Source organism: Aythya marila (genome assembly GCF_965140915.1).
Source record: "Aythya marila genome assembly, chromosome: 3".
Lineage (NCBI taxonomy): Eukaryota > Metazoa > Chordata > Aves > Anseriformes > Anatidae > Aythya > Aythya marila.
In genome coordinates, this window is record NC_139044.1 from 35,556,089 (window position 1) to 35,583,059 (window position 26,971).

At 39.5% G+C, this 26,971-nt stretch overlaps 1 protein-coding gene across 1 annotated transcript in view; it reads right to left on the bottom strand.

Annotated features, from left to right (window-relative positions):
- Positions 1-461: 461 nt before the first annotated feature.
- LRFN2 (leucine rich repeat and fibronectin type III domain containing 2) overlaps positions 462-26,971 on the bottom strand; it is a gene marked incomplete at its 3' end in the record, with an annotated part of 41,798 nt that continues 15,288 nt past the window's right edge. Inside the window, exon 2 of the mRNA XM_082758443.1 lies at positions 462-1,380. Within this exon, the coding sequence (XP_082614569.1) occupies positions 462-1,380 (919 nt within the window). The remainder of the gene's footprint in view (positions 1,381-26,971) is intronic.

Genomic DNA, 26,971 nt, shown 5'->3' on the forward strand with positions numbered 1-26,971 from the left:
AGTCTTACATCCACAGAAGCTCCTTTCTGTGAATGAAAGAAAAGGAAAAGGTGCCCTAAAAAAAAAAAAAAAAAAAGACCGCCCTCCAAAAACAAAAACACCTTTAAAATTAAATTTATGCTGTTGAACCCCTTTTCATCCTCCGTGTTTAATCTTGTTTGACAGTTCACCAAGAGTCTGAGAAACTTTTGGAAAGCAATGCTAAATATAACTAGTAAAATCCTTGAAACAATCACACATGGTTCAGTTGGGTCCAGACAAAAATGGTGCCATGCGTACCTATTCACATTTCAGGACCTTCTTTCTCCTTTAGCATCCCTAAATTTATTTATTTATTTTGCCTTTCTTATTGGCCAGTACAACTGAAAACATTTACTCCCCTCTCCTTCCAAATGCATGGCTCTGCATCAAACCACACTTTATAACACATGATGGGAGAAGATAGGGGGAGACACTGATATTTACACTGTGCTTTCCATTACCCACTCTGAACTCCCGTAAGTCCCTTTTGCCCCTGTTAGGTCATTGTCATCATACTGTAAAAGCATGCCATTCACTGAGAGGCTCCTCTTTGTCCAAATGTTTGTTATCTTTTTTGGGTAGGTGCAACACTGAGATGTTGCAAAGTCCCCCATGTCAAAAGAATGGCTACGTTTAGTTTTGCCCTCCAAAGGCAACATGAGAAGGCTGCGAAATTTGGACTCCGGCTGGCCCAGCAGTGGCTCTTTGTCTGAGTGACGAGCCACAGTGGAAGTTCTGGAGTCTGTCGTCTCCTCCTTTTTCTGACATTTCAGTTCCAGGGAGGCAAAAGCTCCCATTAGCCGGTCAATATTGTGTTTTGACCTGGAGGGGGGCCTCCATTTACTGGACAATGTGCCCTGTTCACTTTGGAGGCTATAGTTATCACAGTCACGGCTATTCAGAGAGCTGGAAGAAGAGGAGATGCTGCTCCGCACAGACTCACAGTTAAACTCCATAAGTTCATTTCTCACCACCACTTTGGGGTTGACTTGGGGCAGGACTCCATTCTGAACTGGTTGTGCTCCATTTGTCTGTGAGTAGACATTGCTGACGTTGGACATCTTCCCCTGGGAATTGTTGCAGACCTTGTAGCGTACCATGAGTATTACAATGAACACCAGCAGAGTCGCCACAATGATGCCTCCAATGACCAAAATCATGGTACCTCCCAGGAACTGGCTGTGCATCGACTGGCACTGAGGGTAGTCTTCTTTGGTGAAGAACTGGGCGCATCCCACAATATTGGTGGCAGTAAGGGTCGTGGCTGTGTCATCCCACATTGCCAGGACACAGAGGTCATAGCCTGTTCCAGAAACAAGGTTGTTTACGACAAAGGCTTTGTTTGTAGCAGGAATCATCCTTAAAAAAAAAAAAAAAAAAAAAAAAAAAAAAAAAAAAAGGAGTGGGGGAGAGGAAGGGGAGAGAAGAGATAAGAGAGATAAAAGAAAAAAATGGGTTATTCTTGACACTGGAGGAAAAAGAAGAGAAGTCAGTTTGGATACTGGCAGAGAGAAGTCAGAGTCTTAAAGTTCAAACACGCATTCAAAGTTCCCAGTTCCTGTGGGTCCAACATCGTAGCACAAATGCCCACACTAATGCAGAAGTTTGAAGACCATCTCTCAAATGTGCAACAAGTGGAATAAGAAAAAACAAACCAAACTAGTCTGTTCTTTTTCCCTCCTCACATCTGCCTGACCTAATCTTAAATATATTGTTTCACAGAATTTCTAGGTTGGAAGAGACCTCAAGGTCATCGAGTCCAACCTTCAACCTAACGCTAACAGCCCTCCACTAAACCATATTCCTAAGCTCTACATCTAAACGTCTTTTGAAGACTTCCAGGGATGGTGACTCCACCACTTCCCTGGGCAGCCTGTTCCAGTGCCTCACAACCCTTTCAGTGAAGAAGTTCTTCCTAACATCTAGCCTAAAACTCCCCTGGCTCAACTTAAACCCATTCCCCCTCGTCCTGTCACCAGGCACGTGGGAGAACAGGCCAACCCCCACCTCGCTACAGCCTCCCTTGAGGTACCTAAAAAGAGCGATAAGGTCGCCCCTGAGCCTCCTCTTCTCCAGGCTGAACAAGCCCAGCTCCCTCAGCCGCTCCTCGTAGGACTTGTTCTCCAGGCCCCTCACCAGCTTCGTCGCCCTTCTCTGGACCCGCTCAAGCACCTCGATGTCCTTCTTGTAGCGAGGGGCCCAAAACTGAACACAGTACTCGAGGTGCGGCCTCACCAGAGCTGAGTACAGGGGGACGATCACCTCCCTAGCCCTGCTGGTCACGCTGTTCCTGATACAAGCCAGGATGCCGTTGGCCTTCTTGGCCACCTGAGCACACTGCTGGCTCATATTCAGCCGACTGTCCACCATCACTCCCAGGTCCTTCTCTGCCTGGCAGCTTTCCAACCATTCCTCTCCCAGTCTGTAGCTCTGCTTGGGGTTATTGCGCCCCAGGTGCAGGACCCGGCACTTGGCCTTGTTGAACTTCATGCAGTTGACCTCAGCCCATCGGTGCAGCCTATCCAGATCCTCCTGCAGAGCTTTCCTACCCTCAAGCAGATCGACACACGCACCTAACTTGGTGTCATCTGCAAACTTACTGAGGGTGCACTCGATGCCCTCGTCCAGATCATCGATGAAGATATTAAAGAGGACCGGCCCCAGCACCGAGCCCTGGGGGACGCCACTAGTGACTGGCCTCCAACTGGACTTGGCTCCATTCACCACGACTCTTTGGGCCCGGCTATCCAGCCAGTTTCTAACCCAACGAAGCGTGCGCCAGTCCAAGCCAAGAGCAGCCAGTTTCTTGAGGAGAATGCTGTGGGAGACGGTGTCAAAAGCCTTGCTGAAGTCAAGGTAGACCACATCCACAGCCTTTCCCTCATCCACCCAGCGCGTCACTCTGTCATAGAAGGAGATCAGGTTCGTCAGGCATGACCTGCCTTTCATAAAGCCATGCTGAGTGGGCCTGATCGCCTGCTTCCCCTTCAAGTGCTGCATGATGACTCTCAGGAGGATCTGCTCCATGAGCTTCCCTGGCACTGAGGTCAAACTGACAGGCCTGTAGTTTCCCGGGTCTGCCCTCCGGCCCTTCTTGTAGATGGGCGTCACGTTTGCTAGCCGCCAGTCGATTGGGACCTCCCCCGATAGCCAGGACTGCTGATAAATGGTGGACAGTGGCTTGGCCAGCTCCTTTGCGAGTTCCCTCAGTACCCTTGGGTGGATCCCATCCGGCCCCATCGACTTGTGCACATCTAAGCGCCGTAGCAGGTCACCAACCAGTTCTTCATGGATAATGAGGGCCACATCCTGCTCCCCATCCCCTTCCACCAGCTCAGGGTACTGAAAAATACCCTGAAAAATATATTAAAACCTGAACAAATAATTCAGGAAAAAAAAAAAAAAGCCTACAAAGAGCAGTTCTTTTGGAGTGTGCAAATGACCGTTGCATTTGCTAAATGTGAACCTGGCAGTCATGATAGTGCTTTATGGGTGTCTGAACATTTACTGTGTAACACTGACAGGTTACTTACCTTGTGAATACAAGAAGCTACATTTAGTTCTCATATTTTCTGAGAATATGAGGCAGGCAGCCACTTCTTTTTCTTTTCAATTTCATACCCCTTCTTCCCCTCCCTTTTCCCTATCCTTCTACTCCCTACTGCAGAAAAAAAATGTCTCCTAGAAATGCAGCTCTCTGCTCTGCCAGAAAATTCTTCTTGAAATCGCTTTCCCTATTTCAGTGAAAAAGAAATATTGGCATTGGCAGTATGAGCTGTGGAAGTGTGAGTGTGGAAAGGTAGGGAGATATGGGAATGGAAAAAAGGTAAATAATTTAAAATAATAATAAAAAAAATCTATTCAAATCCAACCCCAGTTATGGCAAGTAAGTTTACTCCAACTTTGGTTATTTATGGATATTGTTATTTGCTGCCACAAAACTTAAGCAGTCATTTGATCTCATAAATTATTAGAGCATCACTGGCATTTAAAATTAGCTGTTGGGAATGAAAACGGTCTATACCCATTTCAAGTGGTAAAAACTGCAGCATAACTGCAGGTAGACAATGAAGTACCTCAGATTCAGTGGTTGGTGGGAAGCCAAAAATAGAGTCAAAGAAGTACCCCATGCTTTTTTTCTCTTTACTTCCACATAATAACAGGCTTGAGGGAGACAAAACAGCTGAGCTTAGAATCAGCCCTTTCTGATTTAGAGCTACAAATCTCTAGCACCAGTGACAAAGTTCACCACACAGCAAAGCTGGTGCGAGTGTAATTGGGACAGTAAGGCTAGGCCAGAGGAAAAAGGCACACTGTTTGTGGGTGTGCCAGGCTGTTTTCTAGCCCCAAACAGGCATCACAGCTAGCACACATTACAGCACTCCAATGACCCTTCCGTGCAGTGTGAGGGAACAGACCTGCATAGAGGAGCAGCATAAGGGCTCTGCAAAGGTGGACATCTGATCATTTTTGCATTTATACACACCCGCGCTTACATATCCCTTCATTCGGGCCACAGGCGAGGATGTGGCCCCTTTTTAAAAATCAATCAAACAAACAAACAAAAAAATCTGTACGTAAATGTAATATCAGTGAGAGACACCTGGAATATAAATATAACTGGGTAAGTTTACTCAATATTATATTTGAAATCCTTGGTACATTTATCATCCTAATAGAGATGCTCTGTACAGACATAAATGAGCTGTTCAGAATGAGCTGAGAGGACATAAAGCAGCCCTCCTGGAAAACTCCATGTACAGTTGCTAAAATGGTTATTGATAGTCAAAATGGTTGGTCTTGAGTTATTTCTAATTGTTCCCTTCTCCTGCGGCTCTGACAACAATACACCATTGGCTACAATAGTAGCTGGGGCAAAGCTTGCTCAGTGTTGAATTGTTTGAGGAATAGTTTTGTACTGTTTGTATCCACAGACCACAGTACTGATTGTTCCTGTTGACCATTACTGTATTTCTCCTTTCCGCCAGTTGTTACTGTAGTTCACTACAGTATTCTCAGGCCTGTGAATAAGTGGGCCAGTGGGCCAGCTGTTACAGCTATTTCTATCTGACACATATTCTTACATTTTCCAGTTGATATACAAGCAGGGGCATGCTGACAGCCTTAAAGGAAGGCCCGGTGCTGATCAAAATACCATTACTTATTGTCAGTTCAGTCCTCCTCAGCCAGATGATTCCCTCAGCTCTCCCAGGTCCCAGAGATTGCAGGGGTATGTCACACATCCCACACTTCGCTCTGCTCCAGGGGGTGGGAAACTGTCTCAATTCTTACTATCTTACACAGGCTTCATCCTGCCATAGTCTCCATCCTGCCAAGGGAATGACATATGCACATACCAATGATGACACATGGAATAACAGGATCTTATCAATTTTCAAATGTACAATCTTCAGACTCAGGAACAGTTTCATTAATCACTTCATATGTCCTTCTATAACACCTAGTGTCCACTTTCCACCATCACCCTCAGCTGCATGCTTAAAAAATTCTGCAGTGTGTGAGCCCTTCAGAAATTGTTTCACTATGAAACCTCATTACAAACCAGTAGCATAGTTAACAGAAAGAATAGACAGCCCTGCAAAACAGAGTCTCAGTCTTGGATCATAACTCATGAAAAACAGAGCTATTGCACCATCTGCTAGAGTGGTTCCTTTTGCTTTACACTGATGAAACACAGAGAAATCTTTTTATTCTATCTGAGGAAATAGAAAACAAATGAGTTTACATAGCATATAGCTTTGCACATGTCTTATACAAATAGAAGATATACAGTATTTCAGTTTAACACTCCATGCCAATTTATGTAGAATGAACACTGGTAACTTTAATCATTTACAACTTGTTTTCTTTGTATCTGTTTACACGTAAGCTTTCAAGGAAATGTAGTTACTTGGAACATTTCAAAGGCTGGCAGTCAGTGACAGTGGCACAAAATATGAGCCAGTCCATTTTTAAAAGTATGACAGCGAGGCCAAAATCAGTCCTAAAGCTGAAACTTGTAATGAAAGCTCATCTTAGTCTTTCAAAGAAACTGAGTCATTTCTCAACTCAGTCAGTCCTGGGAGCTACAGCTGTGATAATATTGCTACTAATAATAGCTTTGTAAAAGAACACAGTTGCAATCCCAATTATGGAAAAAGCAATCAACTCCCCATATACATTTAAAGTGAAGAATTCTGGATGTTTCCATAAATAAACTTCAAATGTTCTTGTAAAATATTCAAATTAATGTTATTGTAGGAGAACAGCTGAGCATAAGAGTAAGCACCAAGTTCAAGTCTACTAAGAGTTAAGTAATTAATCTGAGACTCAGTTTTCAAGCTTGTGGGGAAGATCTTGTTTTCATGAAGCTGCCAAATTGTAAGAGTATTTTGGTATGCTCTCCATGCCCTAACCCACCCTCCCCAAATGCACTGCCAGTCAGCTATGAAGGATGACAAGTCTTAACATTCCCCACACCTAAAATTGGTTCAGATACATTTTCACTCTGTGGTATTGATGACGCTTTTATTGTCCTCAGCACAGGCAGCTGCAAGATACCACTTCAATCTCTGCTTTGCTGTGTCACCTCGCTAGTCAGTCACTTCATGGCCACTGTGCACATTTAGCAACATTAATCATGGGCAACTGTGCCCTGCCATTGGTACTCAATAGCCAGGAGATGCCACAGAAACAAAAGGGCTCTTTAAAACTGTGGCTAAGCAGAACTCCCTTAAAGCTTTGTTCAGTCAGTTCAGGAAAACTAAGCACAGAAAGTTGGTTTAGTTAACCAGAATCTATTGGCCAGATCATTGGAGGACATAAAAAAGCAGCTTTGCTTCTTGATGCAAGGAGCCTGATATTGCCCACCAGCTCTGCAGGGCTGTGTGGGTCTCTTGCAGAGCTGCTTCTTATTATGGAATGGGAGTAAAGATCTAAATTTGATATTAGCCTTTCTTTAGGGAAAAAAAGAGTAACAGTTGACTAACTGCAAGAGTAAATCAACTAGCAAAATTCCTGCTTAATTTTAAACTAATGCTAAGTTGTGATAAGTTTTAATGTGTGCAGTTTAAAGAGCCCAGGAATATTAAGGCCTGAGAAAGTGAAAGAGTAATTAAATATGTAAATGGTGTAAGTGTAGGGACATAGTTCCCAGAAGAGCATCTAAAATCAACAAGCTTTAGATAGAGAATCCACTTAACAAAGGACATTTAAAACCTAATTAGAACAACAAGAAATTTGAAAATATCTGCAAGTTTTTGTTTTCTCCTTACTGAAATTTCAAAGTCCAGACACATGAGATGGTAATTTCTGTACTTCTCCTTCAGTTTATTTCCTTTGTGGTAGGAGTAGCAGGAAAATCTCCACATTGGCACTAGAATTTCTTATTTGTCTCTTAAGATAGTTTCTGAATCCTATCAGTGAAGATCAAAATACACTAAGGAAAACTGCTCTTATAAGGACAAGATTCTAAACCCTGCAAAAATCTTGCCTCTAAGCAATGAAATGAGCAAGGGGGTCTTACAACCTCTTTAAGAAACAAAAAAAATCTCTTGTCTCATCTTTTGGCACAATGACAACACTTATTGGAAGAGGAGGGGACCTGTGGCCAGGACTGGAGTGTGGCATGTGTGTGAAGTATAGTAACAATATGCACATGCTTTTGTGTGAGTTTATGTATGATGAAGAGCTAGGAAGATGAGCTGAAAGTTTTCAAGGCTTATTCAAACAACACATACCCTTCAATTCATGAAAATTTGTCTCATCTTCTGAAAGCATCAAGATGAGACCATGACACTATTTCTTTTCAAAAAAGAAAACAGTGTTAGCACCCTTCTTTAAAATAAGCCTTATTTTCTATGACCATTGCTAAGAAGTCCTTGTGATGTCCTTATAGACACAACATATGTAAAGCAAATTTGTAATTATTCCCTTCAGTGTGCAGAGATATTAAAAAAATCAAAAAATAAATTACTTAGAAATACAGGAGAAAAAGGGTTGCTGCAAACTTCACTCATAATCCCAGATGCAAGAGAGCACTGAAGCTTGTAGGCAGTGAACTGGGCTGAGAATTTAGGAGACCTGTGTTTTATTCTCTGCTTTATCAGTTACACTGATATCAGGCTCTACTTTATCAGTACCATCCAGTTCCTGAGAAATCATTTTGCTGTCCTGTAAGTCTCCTCATTTATAAAATGAGGGTAATGCAATCTGCTTTCAAAAGAGGCCTGTAGTGTATGGAAGGAAATTAGTAGATATTATGATTACACTGTAATACACAAATGGATTCTTTTCTTCTTCGTAGCACTGGGGATTAGCACTAAACTGCTGGTTAATACTGTGGTTATGCAAAACAGACAAATTAGAGAAAAAAATGGCTAATTGGCTAGGAAATTCCATTCCTTTTCTCCATCCTATGAGGGGTATGATACCATCTAGTTTTAGCCTAAAACTGCTTTAGTCACAGAACTTGCAGGGAGCTGTCAAGGCAGGTCCTTCAAGGAGGCACTTGCAACTCCCAAGACTCAGTTTTACGCCAACCTGCTAGACTATGTTGCTTTTCTTGTAGTGCTTTCTTTTGTATTGTCCAGGGCTATGCATCATCTACACTGCAATATGATTCCTCCTTTTTAACTGAATGGAAGGCATATGAAATAAAAAGTCATGCCAGTTACTGACTTTCTATTATATGCCTGTATCTGTAAAAACAAACAAGGAAACACACAAGTGAAAACTAATTGCTTGGACATGGATTTGCTTCCTGCATGATTCTACTTCTACCATTTCCATGCACTTATGATACAACTGTCCCAAGACAGATGGCTGACAAGGAATGGTTCTGCTGGTAAATTCTCTTTGCCTCTAGAATGTTTCCAGAAAGCTGTGTGTATAGAATATCCCTTGGAATATTTTAACTCCTGAACAATGCTGGAAAAATAATTCTAGCAATCATATCAAGACTTTGACAAAATAGATGAGGAGTCTGGGGTATATGGGAATGTTTCTGGGCAATCATTAATTTACCAACAGACCTGTAATGCATACACTAATATGAAGTAACTGCTAAACAGTAGTGTTAAACATTGTCACCATGTACTACATATTTGTATTGAAGAGGAGAAAAGGGAGAGGAAGAGAGGTGGCAAGCTGAAATAGCTAGGGTCCTATAAAATCATATCCCAGTTAGTTAGTAAGCTAACTTTCCTGTCTGCAAATGCCTTATTGTGAAAGAATCAATCTGTACCTTCCTATTCTTAAAGTTCCTCAAACACTGAACTGAATTTGCATGAGAATTGCAAAATACTGCCAATTAGTCTCACAACTGGAAATTGATCCAGAAAAGGTTGATGTTGAAATCTGACTAATTTTCATTTTTTAGTGAAAATCTCAAGCCAAAAGCATTCATTTACTTCATCAACAGCTTCATCTGCTATTTTAAAATCTGCAAATCTGTTGTTTTTTTTCCGTGTTTTTTTTTTTTTTCTTTTTTTTTTTTTCTGTTGTTCCAGCTTGTCAGGTAATTCTTTTTTTTTAAAAAAACAAAACAAACAAACAAACAAAAATGAAACAAAACAAAACAAACAAAAAAAACATTCCAGCTAGTCCTCTTTCAAAGCACTGTAGTCTCACCTTTCAGATGGAGTGTCCACTTTCACTGCCAGTGGGATTAAAGTAGGATGATAGAGAAAGGGAAGAGGGGAATAATCAGTGGTGACATACTGGAAAAAGAATGACTAAAGAATGTGGAAAAAGAGTTGGTAATCAGAACGGAATTCATTACCTGTAGCACAATGTCCTTTAAAGCCTAGTGGTTGTAGCTTAATGGTACACAAATCTTGCTCTTCAGCAGACAAGAGATAAGCAAGGAGGAGTTATTTCATTGCGGACAGATAAGGAAAGAAGGAAGAGAAAGGAAAAGTGAGAAATAATGCGAGAAGAAAAGATGAAGATCATGGTGACTCTGGCAGTGTTAGAGCACCAAAAACTGGCAGAAAGACAAACAGGTCCAAAACAGTCATTGGCGGGGCACTAACTGGCAAGGATGTAGGCATGTGGATGCCATCAAAATTATGGAAGTAGATCAGTTGACCACGGAATTGGTCTAAGATCAGAGAAACAGATCAATGTACAGTTGAGCGCTATCAAACAGAGATGAAGATCTTTCAGCAAAACCAAGACAATTAGAAAGATAGTGAAGTGAATCAGGGCAGTGGAAAGAGATCATATGGTGGACAGATATTGAGATGGCTGGAGAGAAGGCCAAAAAAAGATCAAAGGAAGACGAGAAGGATTTAAATCTCTGAAAAATTCATGCTTGTTTTTAAGTCTGGAAGCAAGAGCAAGAACTTAACAAATTTGGACTGCATAGTTCGCACTCTTGTGCTGCCAACTTTTGTGATTTTCTTGAAAGTTTTGTGGTGTATGCCATTGTAATTTTTTTGCTGTGTTTTTTCCCACCTGAAAACCACTGCTTCTGGAGGCATGGAATGAAAAAACCTGAAATGCTATAAAAAAATAAGCAAGCCAATACTGAAGATTAATTTCTAACCCTTTAAAATAAAAATAAAAATAAAAATAAAAATAAAAATAAAAATAAAAATAAAAATAAAAATAAAAATAAAAATAAAAATAAAAATAAAAATAAAAATAAAAATAAGGCCTTGAATATATATCTTCAGATCATCCTAAAACCTTAGAAATCAAGAAACAAAAGTAACAGGTATTTTACTGTGTGAAATCTGACAGTCATTTGGTACCTGATTCAAGTTTTGTCGAATCTAATAATCTGAGAAAGACAGAGGTCTACTGTGACCTGCATCTCACAAAAAAAAAAAAAAAAAAAAAAATTTAAAAAAATAGTTTCTGCTTACTTCTTGTGTCCTAGCGAAAAGATAGTTGTTAGTATTAGGGATATAATTCCTCTGTCAGTCATGTCAACATAAGAAAATGTCAGATAATTCCAGGAGGTAGCCAGACATATTCAGTAAACACTAACTCAACCCAGAATGAATAATTTCCCGCATTTTTTATTTTATTAGATTTTTTTTTTTTATTTTTTTTTAATGACATACAGTCATAATTTTGCCTTCAGATGGAACATTTATTATTAAACACAAATCCCTTCCTGCTTTAATGAATCTTGTCTCCTCAGCACTCATGCATCCAGCCACCCTTCAGAGAATCTGTCTTGTCAATTGAAATACAAAGTACATATCTTTTCATTATTATTTCCTAATTTGCTTATGCTCTTTTCTGCCCATTTGGAAAAGTGGGGTGGTGGTGAAGAAGAGAAGACAGAGCCAAAAGGATTACATAAGTGTGACATGAGATGGTGAGCCAGGGAAATACTGATAATGAATATATCCTCTGTGCTACATGGGAAAAATAAAATAAAATAAAACAAAATAAAACAAAACAAAATAATAAAATAAAATAAAATAAAATAAAATAAAATAAAATAAAATAAAATAAAATAAAATAAAATAAAATAAAATAATCAAATCAACATTAAACTACCATCTCAGAAAATATAAATTTCTGGTGAGATATGATAGGTTACTGAAAGGTGTCCCTTGGGGATGCAATGAAGTAATTCAGGAGGCAACAGAATGAAACATAGGCTTTTAGGGGAAATTACTGAACAAGGCTGAGGAGGGTACAAGGTATTCTGATCCCCTCCTCTAGCCATTGGTCCAGGAGGAAGTGTTTCTCTCCCTATCATTCTCAGCCAAATTCTTGGTTATAATAGGAATCCACAAGCAGGCAGAATTCACAAGGCATTTCTGGATGAATAAAGTCCACAAAACCACCCATCATGGTCTAGAGCTTCCTCATGAGGGGAGCGTAGGGACAGATGCTGAGCTCTGCTCTCTGGAGACAGTGACAGGACCTGAGAGAACAGAGCTGGGACAGGGGAGGGTTAGGCTGGGTGTTATGTAAAGATTCTGCACCCAGAGGTTGTTGGGCACTGGGACAGGCTCCCCAGGGCACTGGTCACAGCACCAAGCCTGTCAGAGTTCAAGAAGTGTTTGGATGATGCTCACACACGTGTGGTTTAATATCTAGGTATTCCTGTGTGGAGCAAGGGGTTGGACTAAATGATCCTTGTGGGTTCCTTCCAACTCCAGATATTCTATGATTCTACAGAATGCCTTGAATCAATGAAGGTGTTCACTTTAGTTCTCCAGCTACATGTTACTGCACTAGGACAAACTTGTTATGCTTAATGTTCGTATAACAGAACAAAATGAGACTTTCAGACTTCCTGTTCTATGCTATCATTTCTTTCAAATGAATGTGACAGCAGTAGGCATTTAGTGTCCTTATCATTAACTTTTATCATTTAAGGGACTATAGGCATACCCCAGGAACACTTGACAGCACAAAAGATAAATCCCAGTCACACACATTATTCATCAGCACATAAAGCACCTTTCACCTCAATATATCTGGGACAGTAATTGCCCCAGAAAAAAAAAATAAAATTCTCACATTAACTCAAATCCAACCAAAACATATTTAAGCTCATTAGCAGAGTAATTGAAAGCCCACACAATATTTCTGTTAGTAAATGTGAAGCTGAAGTATTTATGGAAAAAATGCATAGACACACTCATAAATTCACTCTGTATCATGTTAATGCTGAGCTAGTGAGCTACTATAATTCACAGCAATGTTTCAAAAAGCTAGTCTGTAAATTTGAGATTAATCAAAAAAAAATCTAAAGTCACTACGGTGTTCTACTGACAGTCACAACAACACATTATAGCTACCACATTTCTAGGGTTGGGAAGAGGTAAAAGTTATCCATGGAAGGTGTGCTCAAATCTTTGAGTAGGCTGTGGGACCTGGAACACTCTTCCAGATTTGTAAAGACAAATGTCCCCTCCACTTGGCTGAGGTGTCATGTTTATTCTCTCTGACTCAGTTTTGAACTTGTTTATAGAGAATTGGACACTTACAACAGAAAAGGTCATCCTACCATACCAGCAAAGGATCCCAGAAGAGAAACAACATTATAAATAATGAATACCTTTAGAAGCTCAGAGGAAAGTTATTTGCAAAAGGGATTCTGCTATTTTCTTGGCAGCACACAGCTGTGCGATTCAGTCACATGCTACCCTTTCTTGTGAGTTACAAGTGGAGCTTTTCACTTATTTACAGGCAGTGAAATCTGTGCAAACGATAATAATTTGGTTGACAGCTGCCCATCCCCTTTTTCTTTAAGACTTCGTGTGAGCTGAGGTGAAGAGGAGGAGAAGGATTTTCAGTGACTTCTTTCATGCTTACTATGCAAAGCACTTATGCTAGGTTGCAACTCATACATCCTGCTGAAACACTGTGTCCTACAGCACAGAAGAATTTTATTTCTGGAGGGTTGTGCTGGAATGACAAAAACACCAGACATTGCTCAAAGAAAATCAAAAAATTGCTCTTGCGTGTTTTGTAATTGCCTGGTCAAAGCAAATTCCAGCATGCTGTTTCAGGCTGTTGTGTCACAAAATCTTTGTGCCCTAGTCAGAGAAGAGAATTAGAGATCTCAGTACCCATAGAATAAGGGTACAAACTGATATATCACTTTATATAAAGAAGTGTTTCAACGTATGTTTAAGACACAGTTTACATGCTATTAAAAAGTTTAATCACATATCATTTAAGAGTTCCCCCCAAATTCCTTTGGGACCTGTTAATGTTTCAGTGACCGCACTTGCGGTTAAATTCAAGAATGGAATGGTCATCTCCCAGAATCTTGAGCATCCCTTTAATTAGAAAGTTGAAAAAGTGTGTTTAATTGCCAGTTGAGAGAATGTGAAAATTACATTTGCTAATTCTCCAAAAACAAGCCAAATAAATATCAGCTCACCAAGATACAGTCAGAGTTTACATATATGCAGAGAGGAACATTGGCACAATATAGAAACATGAAAAGGGGATTATTTGAAGAGATTTTAATAATCAAAGGCTGCTTTAAAAGCAAGCAGAGATTGTGGTAAAACTGAAAGACTGCAGATCCAACCATCTAGCGTCTCAGCAGACAACAGAAATATCTTTTGCAATATAAAATGGATACAGCAGAATTGCTTGCTTCTTGTAAATTAATAAAATAATAATAATAATAATAATAATAATTGGAAAAGAAAAAAAAAGGAAAGTTTGAACAATGATGTTTTTATGACAACCACCAAGATTTTAGTTTCTGAGTCAGAAGAGGGAGAAAATCTTTTGTGACAAAAATCTCTATGAAACTTGCACAACAACACACAAGGTAAAATGAACCAAGATGATTCAGAGTGACTTTTGCAATAACATTAGGGAAAATATATGATTTTTTCAATTGTAAAATGAGAATGTGGAGTACAAAAGTCACTGATGGTCAAAAGCATTGTCTCCTATGTAAAAAAATAATGTAAAATAAAATAAAATAAAATAAAATAAAATAAAATAAAATAAAATAAAATAAAATAAAATGCATAACTATATAATGAAAACATTCCTGAAGTGAAGGTTTGACATTGTGCCACTTCCTAGGTATTACACGTAAAGTAAATGAAAAGGAAGGCTAGAAGGACAAGATAAGCTACAGAAGCTTGAGGACATTAAATTTAGGAATTGTCTGCAAAAGACAAGAACACAGTTACATCCTTTGAGTTTGTGATGCCAAAATTAGATAAAAGCATTTCTCTGCAACAAGATACATCCTGCTTCTTTCAAAACTGAGACTGGACCAAAACCATACTGTGTGAAGAGTGACAAACACATTTCTGAAATGGGAAGTAAAATCCATCCATTCAGAAAGCAAGTTCTCATTTATAATGACCCATGTAGGTTGAAAAACAGAAGTCAATGACAGATTCCAATAGTAGCATGATATTCTGGCCTAGAAATAATTTCTTCACTTAGGGGTCTTAAGTAAGTGTCACAGTAAATGAACAAAGTGTACTAAAAAGCAGTCTACTGACATTGCTTACATGTTACAAATGAGACACAAAAATGAAGGAAGAAGACGGGTCATCTGATAGGCCAGTGGTAGGATCCAAAACCAAATGTAGGCAGTCCAGAGCTATGGGTTGTACATCTCAATTGTGAATCCATTGCAAAGAAGTAAGCATAAGCAGTGACTATTGGATTTTCTTCTCCCAGGTACTAGTCATAAACTTCTGCAAATAGATATTTGACCCTCCTGATGTTGCTTCCCACTCACAGAAAGTATACAGAGGATTTGGAATTACTTGAAAAATAATTCAATACTACTTTTAAGCAAGGTAGTCTATTAAAAGAGAACATTACAAACAAAAGACTGCTCAAATTTGGTGTCTTAATTTTATTTCAGAGAACCAGAACTGATCTGTTTATGTTTGATTGTGTAATGTAAAGAAGAGACTAGAACTTCATTTAATGATTCAGCTTCTCCAACTACCCAAAGTTTTACAGGGGTCCTGAGATTTAATGATATACAGATTTAAGTGGTGCAGTTTTGCTCAACATGGTTTTAGGACCAACTGAACCCAGACAACAAGCTGTTGATCAGCAAGTTAATAAGCCTTTGCATGAAAACCAACTAGAACAAATGCTAAGTATACCATTATTCTATTTATGTAGCTACATCCAGATCTGAAATTATTATTTCTTGTTTCCAGTGACTGATTATCATATCAGTCATCATATCTGAAGGTTTTTGCAGTCACAAATATTTAATTGTCCACCAACAAAATGAAAGTCAAAGAAGTTTCCACACATTACAGGCATCCTTTTGAATCATTACACATTGCAGATAACAAAAAACAACTTTTGAATAATTTCACTGAAAAAAAAATAATAAATAAATACTGTGAAATCAAACATGTAAGAGCTCCCTGTATTGTTGAAATTGAAATAAAATAATGGATTTTTTTTTTTTGCCTTTTGCTTTTGTTTTTAATCTTTGCTTGAAAAACTTTCAAAGCAGACAGTAATGAAGGGACTGGCATATTTCTCTGCTCTGCAGAGTTTCAAGTGTAAAGCCTGCAAAAAGCTCTCTTCACTCTGTAAAATCTTCTCTGAGCGCTTCTGCTGTAAAACTCTGTAATACTCCTGCTGTAACTCCAGATAGAATAAGTAAGTAGGATGTGTAAAAATGACCCTGAGAGCTAAAAAAGGAGAGCATTAAATGAAATGCAAATCATATACATAATGATAGTAAACCCATAATTTTTGCCCACTTGGAGAATGCAGAATCATTTATCACCTCCACTATCAAATATAGGAACACTGTCCTCATCCTGTCAAAATGAGCAGTGGTAAAAATTTGCCAAATTTTCTTAGGAGTAAAAAAGATGGATCGAACCTTGATTCAAAACATTAAGGAACATTAAAATCTCAGTGCGACCTCTCAAAAATCATTCCTAGAAAGGAAGAGAAAATGAGTACTCACAAAAAACAAAAACCACCACCACCACCAACAACAAAACCATAAGGATATAAGATTCACAGATTCTTGGAGATCAAAACCAGAACTATGTTTTTAGGGTACTTTAGTTCTATGACTGATTTCCCACACATATACTTGTCATGAGTGTTATCAGTATGTGCATTTGACTCATCATTTTTAATAGCTAATGTAATCCTTCAGAGGAAACAGAAGCACATTATTCTTTAACAACTAGAGAGTCTGAGAGGGTTCCTTACCTCTGCAGTCAAGAAAGAATGAACTTCTGTAGCCCAAACAGAAGCGGCTCAGAGTATATGAGCAAGGGAATAAAATAGGCAGGAACGTTATTCTCTTGTGAAGCCCTAAGAAGTTATGTTGCACATAGTAGAACTGCTGATTTTAGCTTCCCTGCAGTGGGATGTGTTGGGAGAAGTCCCAAATTTGCCTCTGCACCACTTGAAACACAACTTCATGACTCTGAGTTCTCTTCTCTAAATTATTATTGAGTCCTCTTTCTAGGTTGCACTAAGACAGTGCTGTCTGTGTAATGTGTGAAGGCACTGCCCTCCATTTGTGGCAGGACTTCAGCAAGGCACAGCATATGTCCTTTTGCTTAAAGAGAGAACTAGTGCTACACGTGAGCAGAGCCTCTCCCTGTGACCAGTAAGATGATCTGTCCTACTTTCTTGCTGGGGAAGTTCTCCAGCTTTACAATATGGTGAGTTTTTTTTTTTGAAATTTTTTTTTTTTTTTGAAAATTTTATTTTGCTTTCTTATTTCTCTGTTTCACCTAAATGCCAGAAGAAGGAAGAGTCACCAGCAAAAGAAATGAACCTACAAACCTGCTGAACAGCAGCTCTGGTTAAACAAGAGATGTGGCCTGTTCCTATGTGTCTGTGAAAGGAATACCCATGTTTCCCCTAGAAGATGTATCAAAATAAGCAAAATGGCAATGATCTAACAAGACTTATCTTTTCTCCTCTGTGTCTGCTTGGGAGCAGCTTTTGTTCCCACAGTCCTCAGAAACAGCTGAAACAGAACACAGGTCTGTTTTATTCCTGATACCATCCCCCTCAGTTTGTACAAGTGAGAAAAATCATGTGTCCAAACACCACAAAGCCTTTGTATCCATTTTTGGGATTATTTTTGTAAGAGAGATTTATGGTGCCATCCTTTCCTGGACATGTGTGTGTTGTCTTTGCAGTTGTGTATTTTTGCTATCCTTCCATTCAGAGAGAAAGTTTTTCCTAGACCTGTCCCAGAAAATACTGGCCCTACTGTGACACTGACACAAATTTGGCGGTTGGAAGGTGCTACATTCAGGGATGAAATGAAGATAGCTGTGTCATCACAGTAAACCTACAAGCCACTGTCTTGCACATAACCTGAAGAAGTTACTATCTAATGTATCTCATGGGCAGATTAATATTAATTTATCTCAGACAACAGAAACCACAGAGAAAGTCAAAATGACTATAAGCAACTAGCCAAAGATAGAGTCTGGTCTCAGATTCATGCGGCTATACACCTAATGAAGGTATAATTCTGACTCATGGTGATTAAACTTCAGTGAAATATTAAAGGATGCTTAATTGGTTTTAGCACCTCAGCAGTATAAAAGAATTTATTCTGTCATGAATAAAATTCATAACTGTGCTTCAGAAAATTAGTTGCTTTTTAATGACCATACTGGTTACTTTTTGCAGTGCCATGGAAAAGGGAAATGGATGGAAATATTTTTCTAACCACCAATGCAGTTTCTCATTCTATACCGTAAATACACTATGGAATGAGATGCCACAATGTTCCTCTAGGGCTTATTTTCTCTTGTGCACCCTGGGTTTGTCCACAGATATTGGCCACTTTATTCTCTCAAGTGTCCCAGAACATTCACAGACATATTTCTGAATTCACTGTTATATGTGTGTGTATATATATATATATATACACATGTATTTTTTACCTTTCTCTGGAGTGAATCATTCCACCCTCCCTCTAGCACGAAGACAAATGTGTCTGATGCTCCTGAGCATATGGTGTAGCCTAAAAAAGGGTTATCTTGTAGGAGTGTGTCTATATGGATCCCATATCACACAGTCCCTGAGGGAGGATTTAGGAGATAACATTTCTTATTCTTTCTCAAACTGCTCATGTTCAACTTTTTTTTTTTTTTTTTTGTCTACTGCTTTCCATCATGCTCATGATTCCTCGAGAGAGGAAAGCCCACTCCCGTTACAGCTGGCCTTTTATGTATTGCTCAGCAAACTTGGATCCTTTCTTCTGCCAGAAGCTCATTGCATAAGCTTCAAAAACAAACATACAAAAAATTATTTTCCTTTCTGATTTGTTATAGATTTATCTAGATTCTTTCCCCATAAGAATGAATTTCAGATTCCAGAGTAATTAGTGAAATTATGCCATAATTGTTTGTCTCTGAAGAGAGTAACCTGTAAACACCTGAAAAGAGAGATTTTCAAAGTCACAAATTTCTATACTGCTCTCAGATTGAGAGAGATGTTAACATGATGTTTTATCCCACAACAGTCTTCTCAAGATTATAAGGTTTGTCTCCCTCAAGAGCCTATAAGCATTTTCAGAGAGACCTGTATGATTAAAGCAAAGGGTCATTATTTCACAGGACTTCACTACCATTTTAGGCACATACTTTGAGATTTTATGAATGTTTTAACCAATTTTCAAAAGTATCTAGCTCAAATAGTCCCTAGTGGAAAAGCATTATAAAAGTGAAGAGATAGCTACCGTGAATTGAGGGAACACCTGGCTCTATTCTAGTCAACGAGACAATCCTAGACAAGTAGATTCAGCTCCTAGGATGCTTCTGTGCATTGGCTAAAATAGATTTCTGGCTTGACAGAGAAATGGATACTGTAGTTGCCCACTCAGAAGTTCACTAAGGCATAACCAGAGAGCATATAGCTAGCAAACCTGGCTGAAACACAAACCCCTTACCAAAGTGGAATTGGAAACTGTGAACTTGGTTGTAGCTGCTACCAGGCATGCACCCTTTCTGGATGCGCAGAAACAAAGTGTACCATGGATGCAGGGTGACTCAGATAAGGGTGAACTGAAAGTATGTAGGAAAGCATGGCCATCAAAGATAATACAGCAAAAATACAAATGCATCAACTCTCTTCATCATACTATAAATCAGAGCAGAAGCATGGGGATAAGCACAATGGACTTAAGGAGCCTTTTGGTACTGAGATGGTTCACCCAGCCAGAAGCACATGGTGACTTAACACTTCCTTCAGTGCATATCAACAGAAGTGTCTTAGGGCTGTGCTTGTACTCACATAATCCAACCAAACCTGTACCACTGGACTAAGTCTGTGGTTACTTCTTAAGAGAGGTATGTCAATGACAGTCCTGCTGGCATTGTGGTACTTTGGACCTTGACACTGATATATCAATAACACTGGCAAAAGCAGCAAAAAGGAAGACACCAATGAATGACTCCAGTATCCACTAACCAGACAACAATAAACCAAAATAGATAGATCTAGTCCATATCCATTGTTAGTCCACAGTGACTAACAACATAGAAGGCAGGTTGACAGGCAGGAAAATGTGTCTACAGTGCTCAAAAGATCTTTGGACGCATTTGTCCAAGGGACTGGTTAGCTAAGAGCATCACTAGACCCACAGAAATGAGAAGTAGACATTTTCATTTTTCCCTTTGTTACAGTCCAAAGCAAAGGATCGTAATTGCTTCTTCTCATTTACTCACAAGCGCAATATTCCATGCAAGCTGGCTCCTCTTGAGACAAAATCCATTGAAAAACAAAACTAAGCAAAACAGAGGAACAGAATAAAAGAGATTTAATGGATCATAACTTAATTTCTTAAACAGTGAATAAATGACATATAGAGAAATTTTGATCCTGACATACATGTTCTGCACTTGTGGACCTTTTAACATTTGGTAGGATATTTCCTACTGAAGTCCTACAACAGGAGTTTCTGAAGTGATTGGTACCTGTTGTTTTCATTAGCCTTACTTTCAGAACTGTAAGGGGAGGGTTGGTACTAGAACACATACACTAACTGAAAGCTTGACAGCCTTCTACTATGTCAGTTAAAAACAGTCTGCTTGGTTCTCAAGGAAGGCGAAGCCATGTAATACCTATTTTTTGACAAGATCTATTCAGCATATGACTGCTGTGACATAACTGTCAGTTAAAGTAATGAGTATTCATACTCACAAAAGTTAAGGCAATTGAAATTTTGATGTATACAGTTGTAGCACTAGTGTACGTAGAGACATTCAGTTTTATTGAACCAGCTGACTTTACCAGCAGACTGACAATTTGGTTACTTTTACATTCTTGGCTTTATAAGTGGCTGGTTTACAAATGTTAAGAACATTATGGGTAGTTGTAATCATCTAGTCTGACCCTCTGGAGATCAGAGTCCAGCATAGGCTGTGGAGTTTATTGAGGGATTCTTACAATGAATCACAGTAATGTGGATTAATAGACACATAGTCTTAAGGCTTTCTCAGGGGATAAGGAGTTGGCCACCCCACCTCCTTCAGTTCAACAAAAAAATGCTAACTCTCTAAGAGTTTCTTTACAAATCAGTCTATAGTTTTCAGAATAATATATGCAAATAACACAAGAGGATGAAAAAGGGATCACCAGTAGGAAAAAAAAAAACAGAGAAGTAATTTAAGGTTGGTTATTGTCACTTTCTACATGTATATTCTGTTCACTTTGCAGGAAGAAAATGTGAGACAGGCAGACATCACTTTTTGTCCAAAGCACCTGAATCTTCTAAAGTCTTTTCATTTACAGTTGTGCTGGGAAGCATCTTTTGAAGCACATGACTTATCCCAAAAACATCTGTATAATAATATAACAAACCAGCCTTCAGAGGGGCAGCCCATGGGAGTAGTGTCCTAATCACACTATTCAGTTGTATCTGTTGAAGTTAGCCACCAAAATACACCTCTACTAAGACAGTTTTGCACCAGTCCTGGCCTCACTAGGGGTCAGCCCTGCTGCCCATGACTGTGGTAAGTCAAGCTGGCAAGGAAAGGATGGTCAGAGGGAAGGGAGGGCAGCCCTCCTGGAGAGACCTCCAAAATCACCCCTTAAATTATGTACTGAAGCTAGGTGGTATGGAAACCTCTCTTGGGGGGCCAGGTGGTACGTTTGTGTAGGTGGTCGCCTGCACTCACCTTCTTCATGAACGAAATTTCATGTGTGAAATTCCCAAAATGTTAAATGTAGAAACTCAGCTGCATGCCATAAGGTTCTGCTTTGAAGATTAAGATAGAGCTTTTCTAGACTTATAATTAAGAAGCTGTGATCTATTTACACACATACAAATAATATTAATAATAAGAATAATATTAATAATAATAGTAATGAAGAAGAAGAAAGGAGAAGGAGAAGGAGAAGGAGAAGGAGAAGGAGAAGGAGAAGGAGAAGGAGAAGGAGAAGGAGAAAGGAGGAGAAAGGAGGAGAAAGGAGGAGGATGAGGAGGACAAGGAGGAGGTGGAGAAGGATCTATCTTGCATCTTCTATTTTTAATAAGAAAATTCACCAGTTCAAGAAATAAAAATTTGGCCTTTTCAGCTATCCATTTCCAACATCAAAGCTTAGGTAATTTTTTCTTAACTACTGTTGTTTTAGTGAAAAATCCTTTTTTTTTTTTTTTTTTTTTTAATACAATATTATATCCTTTGTATTTTTATTTCATGTTGTATAATCCCACTTAGAATTTGGGCTGAAAATATTTATAATATTTTGAGTCATTCTATCTACAGATAATTAAGATTAGCAATGAGTCTAATGAAGGAATTTCTTGAATATTTCTTTGAACAGTCAGACTCTGCAAAGTTTTGGTGCTTATCCAAATACGACTGAAGAGCAGTGAAATTTCCATAGCTTATGAGGATGTAAAATAGGACTGGAACCCACCAAAAGGGCTGTTCTTCTGCTTCTTGGCCTGCTCTACAGCAAACAAAAGCACCTCATACTGTTCCTGTGCTGGAACACAGAAAATACTGAATTCTTATAGAACTGTGTTGGCCTGTTCTTAGAAGTAATACTGCATTTCTTATCTCTGTGGCCTCATGGCATGTTGCCTCCACTTCTTGATAGCCTCAAGTGTAGCTGCCATTCTGTAGGTGACATATATATCAGGACCACCATCCCACAATGGCTGACAAAACTGTGTCCTAAGTATATATTCACCTACTAGTGCTCAGTAAAATAACAATTAGCAGAAAGGGTATCCCAAAACAATGTGGTTGAGGAGAGAGATCATGAAGATAAACAGCCAGTCAGTTCATAAAACACAATCCCAAATGATATATCTAACGGAAACTTTTAAACAAACAAACAAAAAACTTTGGACAGAAATGTCAAAAGTCATAGCTTCCATAATTACACAGATTAGTACAAAGTCTCACAAAATCTCCATTTTGGTAATTCTAAACACAAAACAAAGCTGAAAAAATCTCAGTCTGTTCATGGATTAAACCACAAGTGGGAGAAGATCCAGTCCTGACAAATGGTCTGTAGTTACTTATTAGCTTAGCTCTACTCAATTCTTCCTTTGTAGCCAAAATCCACAGGGGAAGAAAATTAAAATAAATTGGGAATACCTTACTCAAAATTACATTTAATTCATATTTGGGAAGCAGCAGAAGAGGAAAAAATAAAGACACTTTGACTGTCCTCCCCTCCTCCTCCCCCCCCCACCCCCCAACAAATATGTCTCTCTGCCTTCCTGTACCTTTTAATGTGCTCACATATATCACCCTTTTCATATTTTATCTTGTATCTTCACTCCTAAACATTGCTAAATGTTGTGCACCTCTATGGCTTTTTGAGCTGTCACTAGAACAACATGTAAGAGACAGCACTGCCGATAAACAGCAATGTATGTCACCTCATAAGTTATGCCGGCACTGCAAGGGAAAAAGACAAAACCTGTGCTCAAAATACAGCTAAATGTGAAAATGTACGAGGGGTTTACTGTGTCACCTACACTCAAACCTTAGCTGGGAGGGTGCCGCCGGGATGGGACAAGCAGAGAATCTGTTGCTTTTGTTAGAGAATAGTTGAAAAATATGACAGATCACTGGACACGAATTGCAGTGGGAGATTTTCAGCTCCCCTAGCTGTAGCTGCATAAGGCAGAGCCATTCGGTTTCTGTCCAGTAGAGGGATTCATTACTCACACGAAATCACCCTGTCACTAAGGGAGCTTGTGGAAACTGCACGGGTATCTTAGAAGAGTTTGATGTCTCTTGGACCATGTGTTCAGCTCCTACATTAGATGCATCTTGCAAAACCTTGGTACTCTGAGGACAAATCTGGTCAAATACCCCAAGTGAAATACATTTTTTAGTGTTAAAATAGGTGTTTCTGCTAGATTCAGGTTTTTCTTGTCTCCTGCCAGGAATATTAAAATGAAAGCTATAGCTGTGGGGAGCCCCAATGCTCTTCTTCTCCCTGGCACCTGTGAGGGGTGCTCTGCTTCCAGCCCTTGTTCTGCTCCTCCACCACATCCTTGGCCCCTTTGCCATTCTTCCACAGACATCTGTCCTTCCTTCTTGCACGTCCTGACCAGCCCTTTGCCACAACAGGGACTGAAATGAAGGAGAATATGCAGGAAGGGAAAAGCCCTACAGTCAGGTGATGGAGAGAAAAGTGGATGTGCTCAATTTAGGAAATTCTGCTTCCAGGAGGAGAACAACCCTCTGTGGGCATGACGGATGTTGGCAATGGGGTTATTGCTTTCAAGGCTGCAAAGAGACTGATAGCCACATTTTCACATTTCTGAATGAAATATTTTTAAAGTTTTGTTGTTGTTGTTTTTGTTGTTTTGTTTTGTTTGTTTCCCCCATAAGCAAACAAAACAAGTGTTATGGAGAGTTTTCAGCCCGATTCTTGACAGAAACAGATGTTGCAATATTGGAATTTCCCATGGGACAGATATTCCAGGGTTCGTTCAATTTTAAACAGGATGAGAAAATAAAACTGAGTTGATATATGGTTTGCTTCTTCATAGCTGTTGAAGAGGCAGGTGTTTAGAGGGTGTGCTAGACAGATGTTGCACAATGCTGCAGTAACTGTGAGACTAACTAGTGTGGATTTTTTTTTATTAATTTTTAATTCTGCTCCTTGTTCAATGTACTGAACAATCTATTACTTCATGGTTCTGTCCCATCATACAGCTGATTAAGGCTTGCTTTGGGTAAACTGAGGCACAAGCTTCAAAATTGAAATCGCTTAAAAAGAGGTAGAAAATAAATTTTAACCTTGCATAGGCATACAGTGTTTCACTAACTGATGAACACAAAACCTAGCAAATATGTTAACCTAGTTTTAATTGGTGAAACGGGAGGGCTAGGAAATTGTCAGGAGGTGTCTACCAAAGCTGGAGTCTCAGTGCCATACAGCCATAAGGTCACCACTGACAGCCTGCCTAGGTTCCTAGCAAATGCAAGTTATCAAATATTTGGTCACAGACCTGACATTGTTACTGTGACTAGACACATTGAGAGGTGCCAGGAAAGAAGGAAGAAATTTGTCTACAACACGATCCCAAATATGCACAGTGAAAGCAGTGAGACAGCAAAAAGTCTTACTAAGATGTTGCTCAATACCACCCTTGATAATTCAACAACATCTACTGTGTCTAAATGGACAATAATTAGGAATAGAGATGTATGATCAGGCATCACCACTACAGGGTTACATGGTTTTTGACAGGAGGTTGCAGGACTTTGCTGGGGGAAGGGAAGGGAAGGGAAGGGAAGGGAAGGGAAGGGAAGGGAAGGGAAGGGAAGGGAAGGGAAGGGAAGGGAAGGGAAGGGAAGGGAAGGGAAGGGAAGGGAAGGGAAGGGAAGGGAAGGGAAGGGAAGGGAAGGAAAATAACAAATACCACAAGCTAAACCAAACCACAAAAACAAAACATTTTACAATTTCACGTTACAGAAACAGAAACAAGTGCCCTGTGTAATAACCAGGCCAAGGAGCAACATTTTTGCCTACTTCTCTGTGCTATTCCTTGTTTTCTTTGGGTTTTCCAAGAAAGACTGAGTATATAGACACAGCTTTGATTCCATTCACCTCCAGCTCAGCACCTTAGGACCTAATCTTTGCCTACACTACAGACGGCAACAGCACCAATATGTACATACTGATAAACAAACCCTGCTGAGGAAAAAGAAAATTTTTGTTTATTGGTTTTGAATTGCAAAAACAAAGTCAACAAGTTTATACTTGCTAGATAAAATATGTCATTTAAAGATGCTAATATGAAGATTAAAATCATTTTCTGGGGGGAGGAAAACTTTACTGTAATTTTTATTTTCTACTTTAAAGCCAAAATATCAACTAACTTTTGCAGGAAGTTTTCTGCCTTTGTGTTACTCCCAGGAGAATGTCACCTTTGCCCTCCAAAGTGCTATTCCTTTTATTCCACTTGGATAACCATCATACTCATAAACCCCAATGAAACCAGTTATAAACACCCGTGCTGCCACACAGTGAAATATGAGGAAAATTCTAGGAGAAAGCCCAAATGGAACCTGCTTAAGAACAAACAAGTAAAAGGATTTGTTCTGAAATATACTCCAGCTCTGGCATAATTAGCTAATTAATCCACAGCCAGTATAATTATCTACTATGAGAGAGCCTGGATGGGGAAAACAAAGCAGAAAGGTGAAACAAACAACAATATTGTATTTCATTGGTGAAAACAAAGCAAAACAAAACAAAAACAACAGTAAAATGCTTCCATTAGGCAGAGTTTGTATAGCACAAGGTCTAGCCACCTCTTCATCCCACTCCATCCTGCTGTTGTTCAAGGACACAATACTGAGCCCTGAAATGGTACTGTGACTCCCTTTTGTTGGCACTTTTCACAGGCATGAATCCCACTCCCAGTGTTTATTCCGTCCTTCCCCTTGCAAGCAGTCTTTCACCTCTTAAGGTGTTTCTATCCTGAGAGAAAGAAATATAATTTAAACTGCTAGATATACATATAGCCTTGAGTCCAAGATGTGCTTCATCTCCCTAAGCAAATTACACAAGTGCCAAGCATGTGCATGAAGTGCATTTGCACCATTTTTGTTTAGCAGATAGATTGATAGATTGTGGCTTTGCTAGTGCCACTGAGGATCCTGGAGGGTTGCCTGATACTACCCAGAGATGAGGCTGCCACTGCCCTTTACTTGTCCAGCAACCTGGTGACAGCAGCCATCCTAGCCACTATAAGGACCTGGACAGGAGAAGCCAGGGTCTGAAGTTGATTTTTTCCATGGTGGCCATTCTTCCTTCCTCTAGCTCAGAGCAGGGCACTGTCACACAGGCACCCAAAACAGCAACCAGAGGAGGCTGAAGTAGAGGACAGAAGCAGGGGCCCCATCAGCTCCCATCCCTGCTCAGCTCAGGTAAGCAGCTGGCCCTCTTTTAATGGTGAAAGGGAAGAAGCATGAAGAGAAGGGCTCATTTGAAGTCTATTACCTTCATTCTTCCTCACCTCTGCCATTGCCAAACC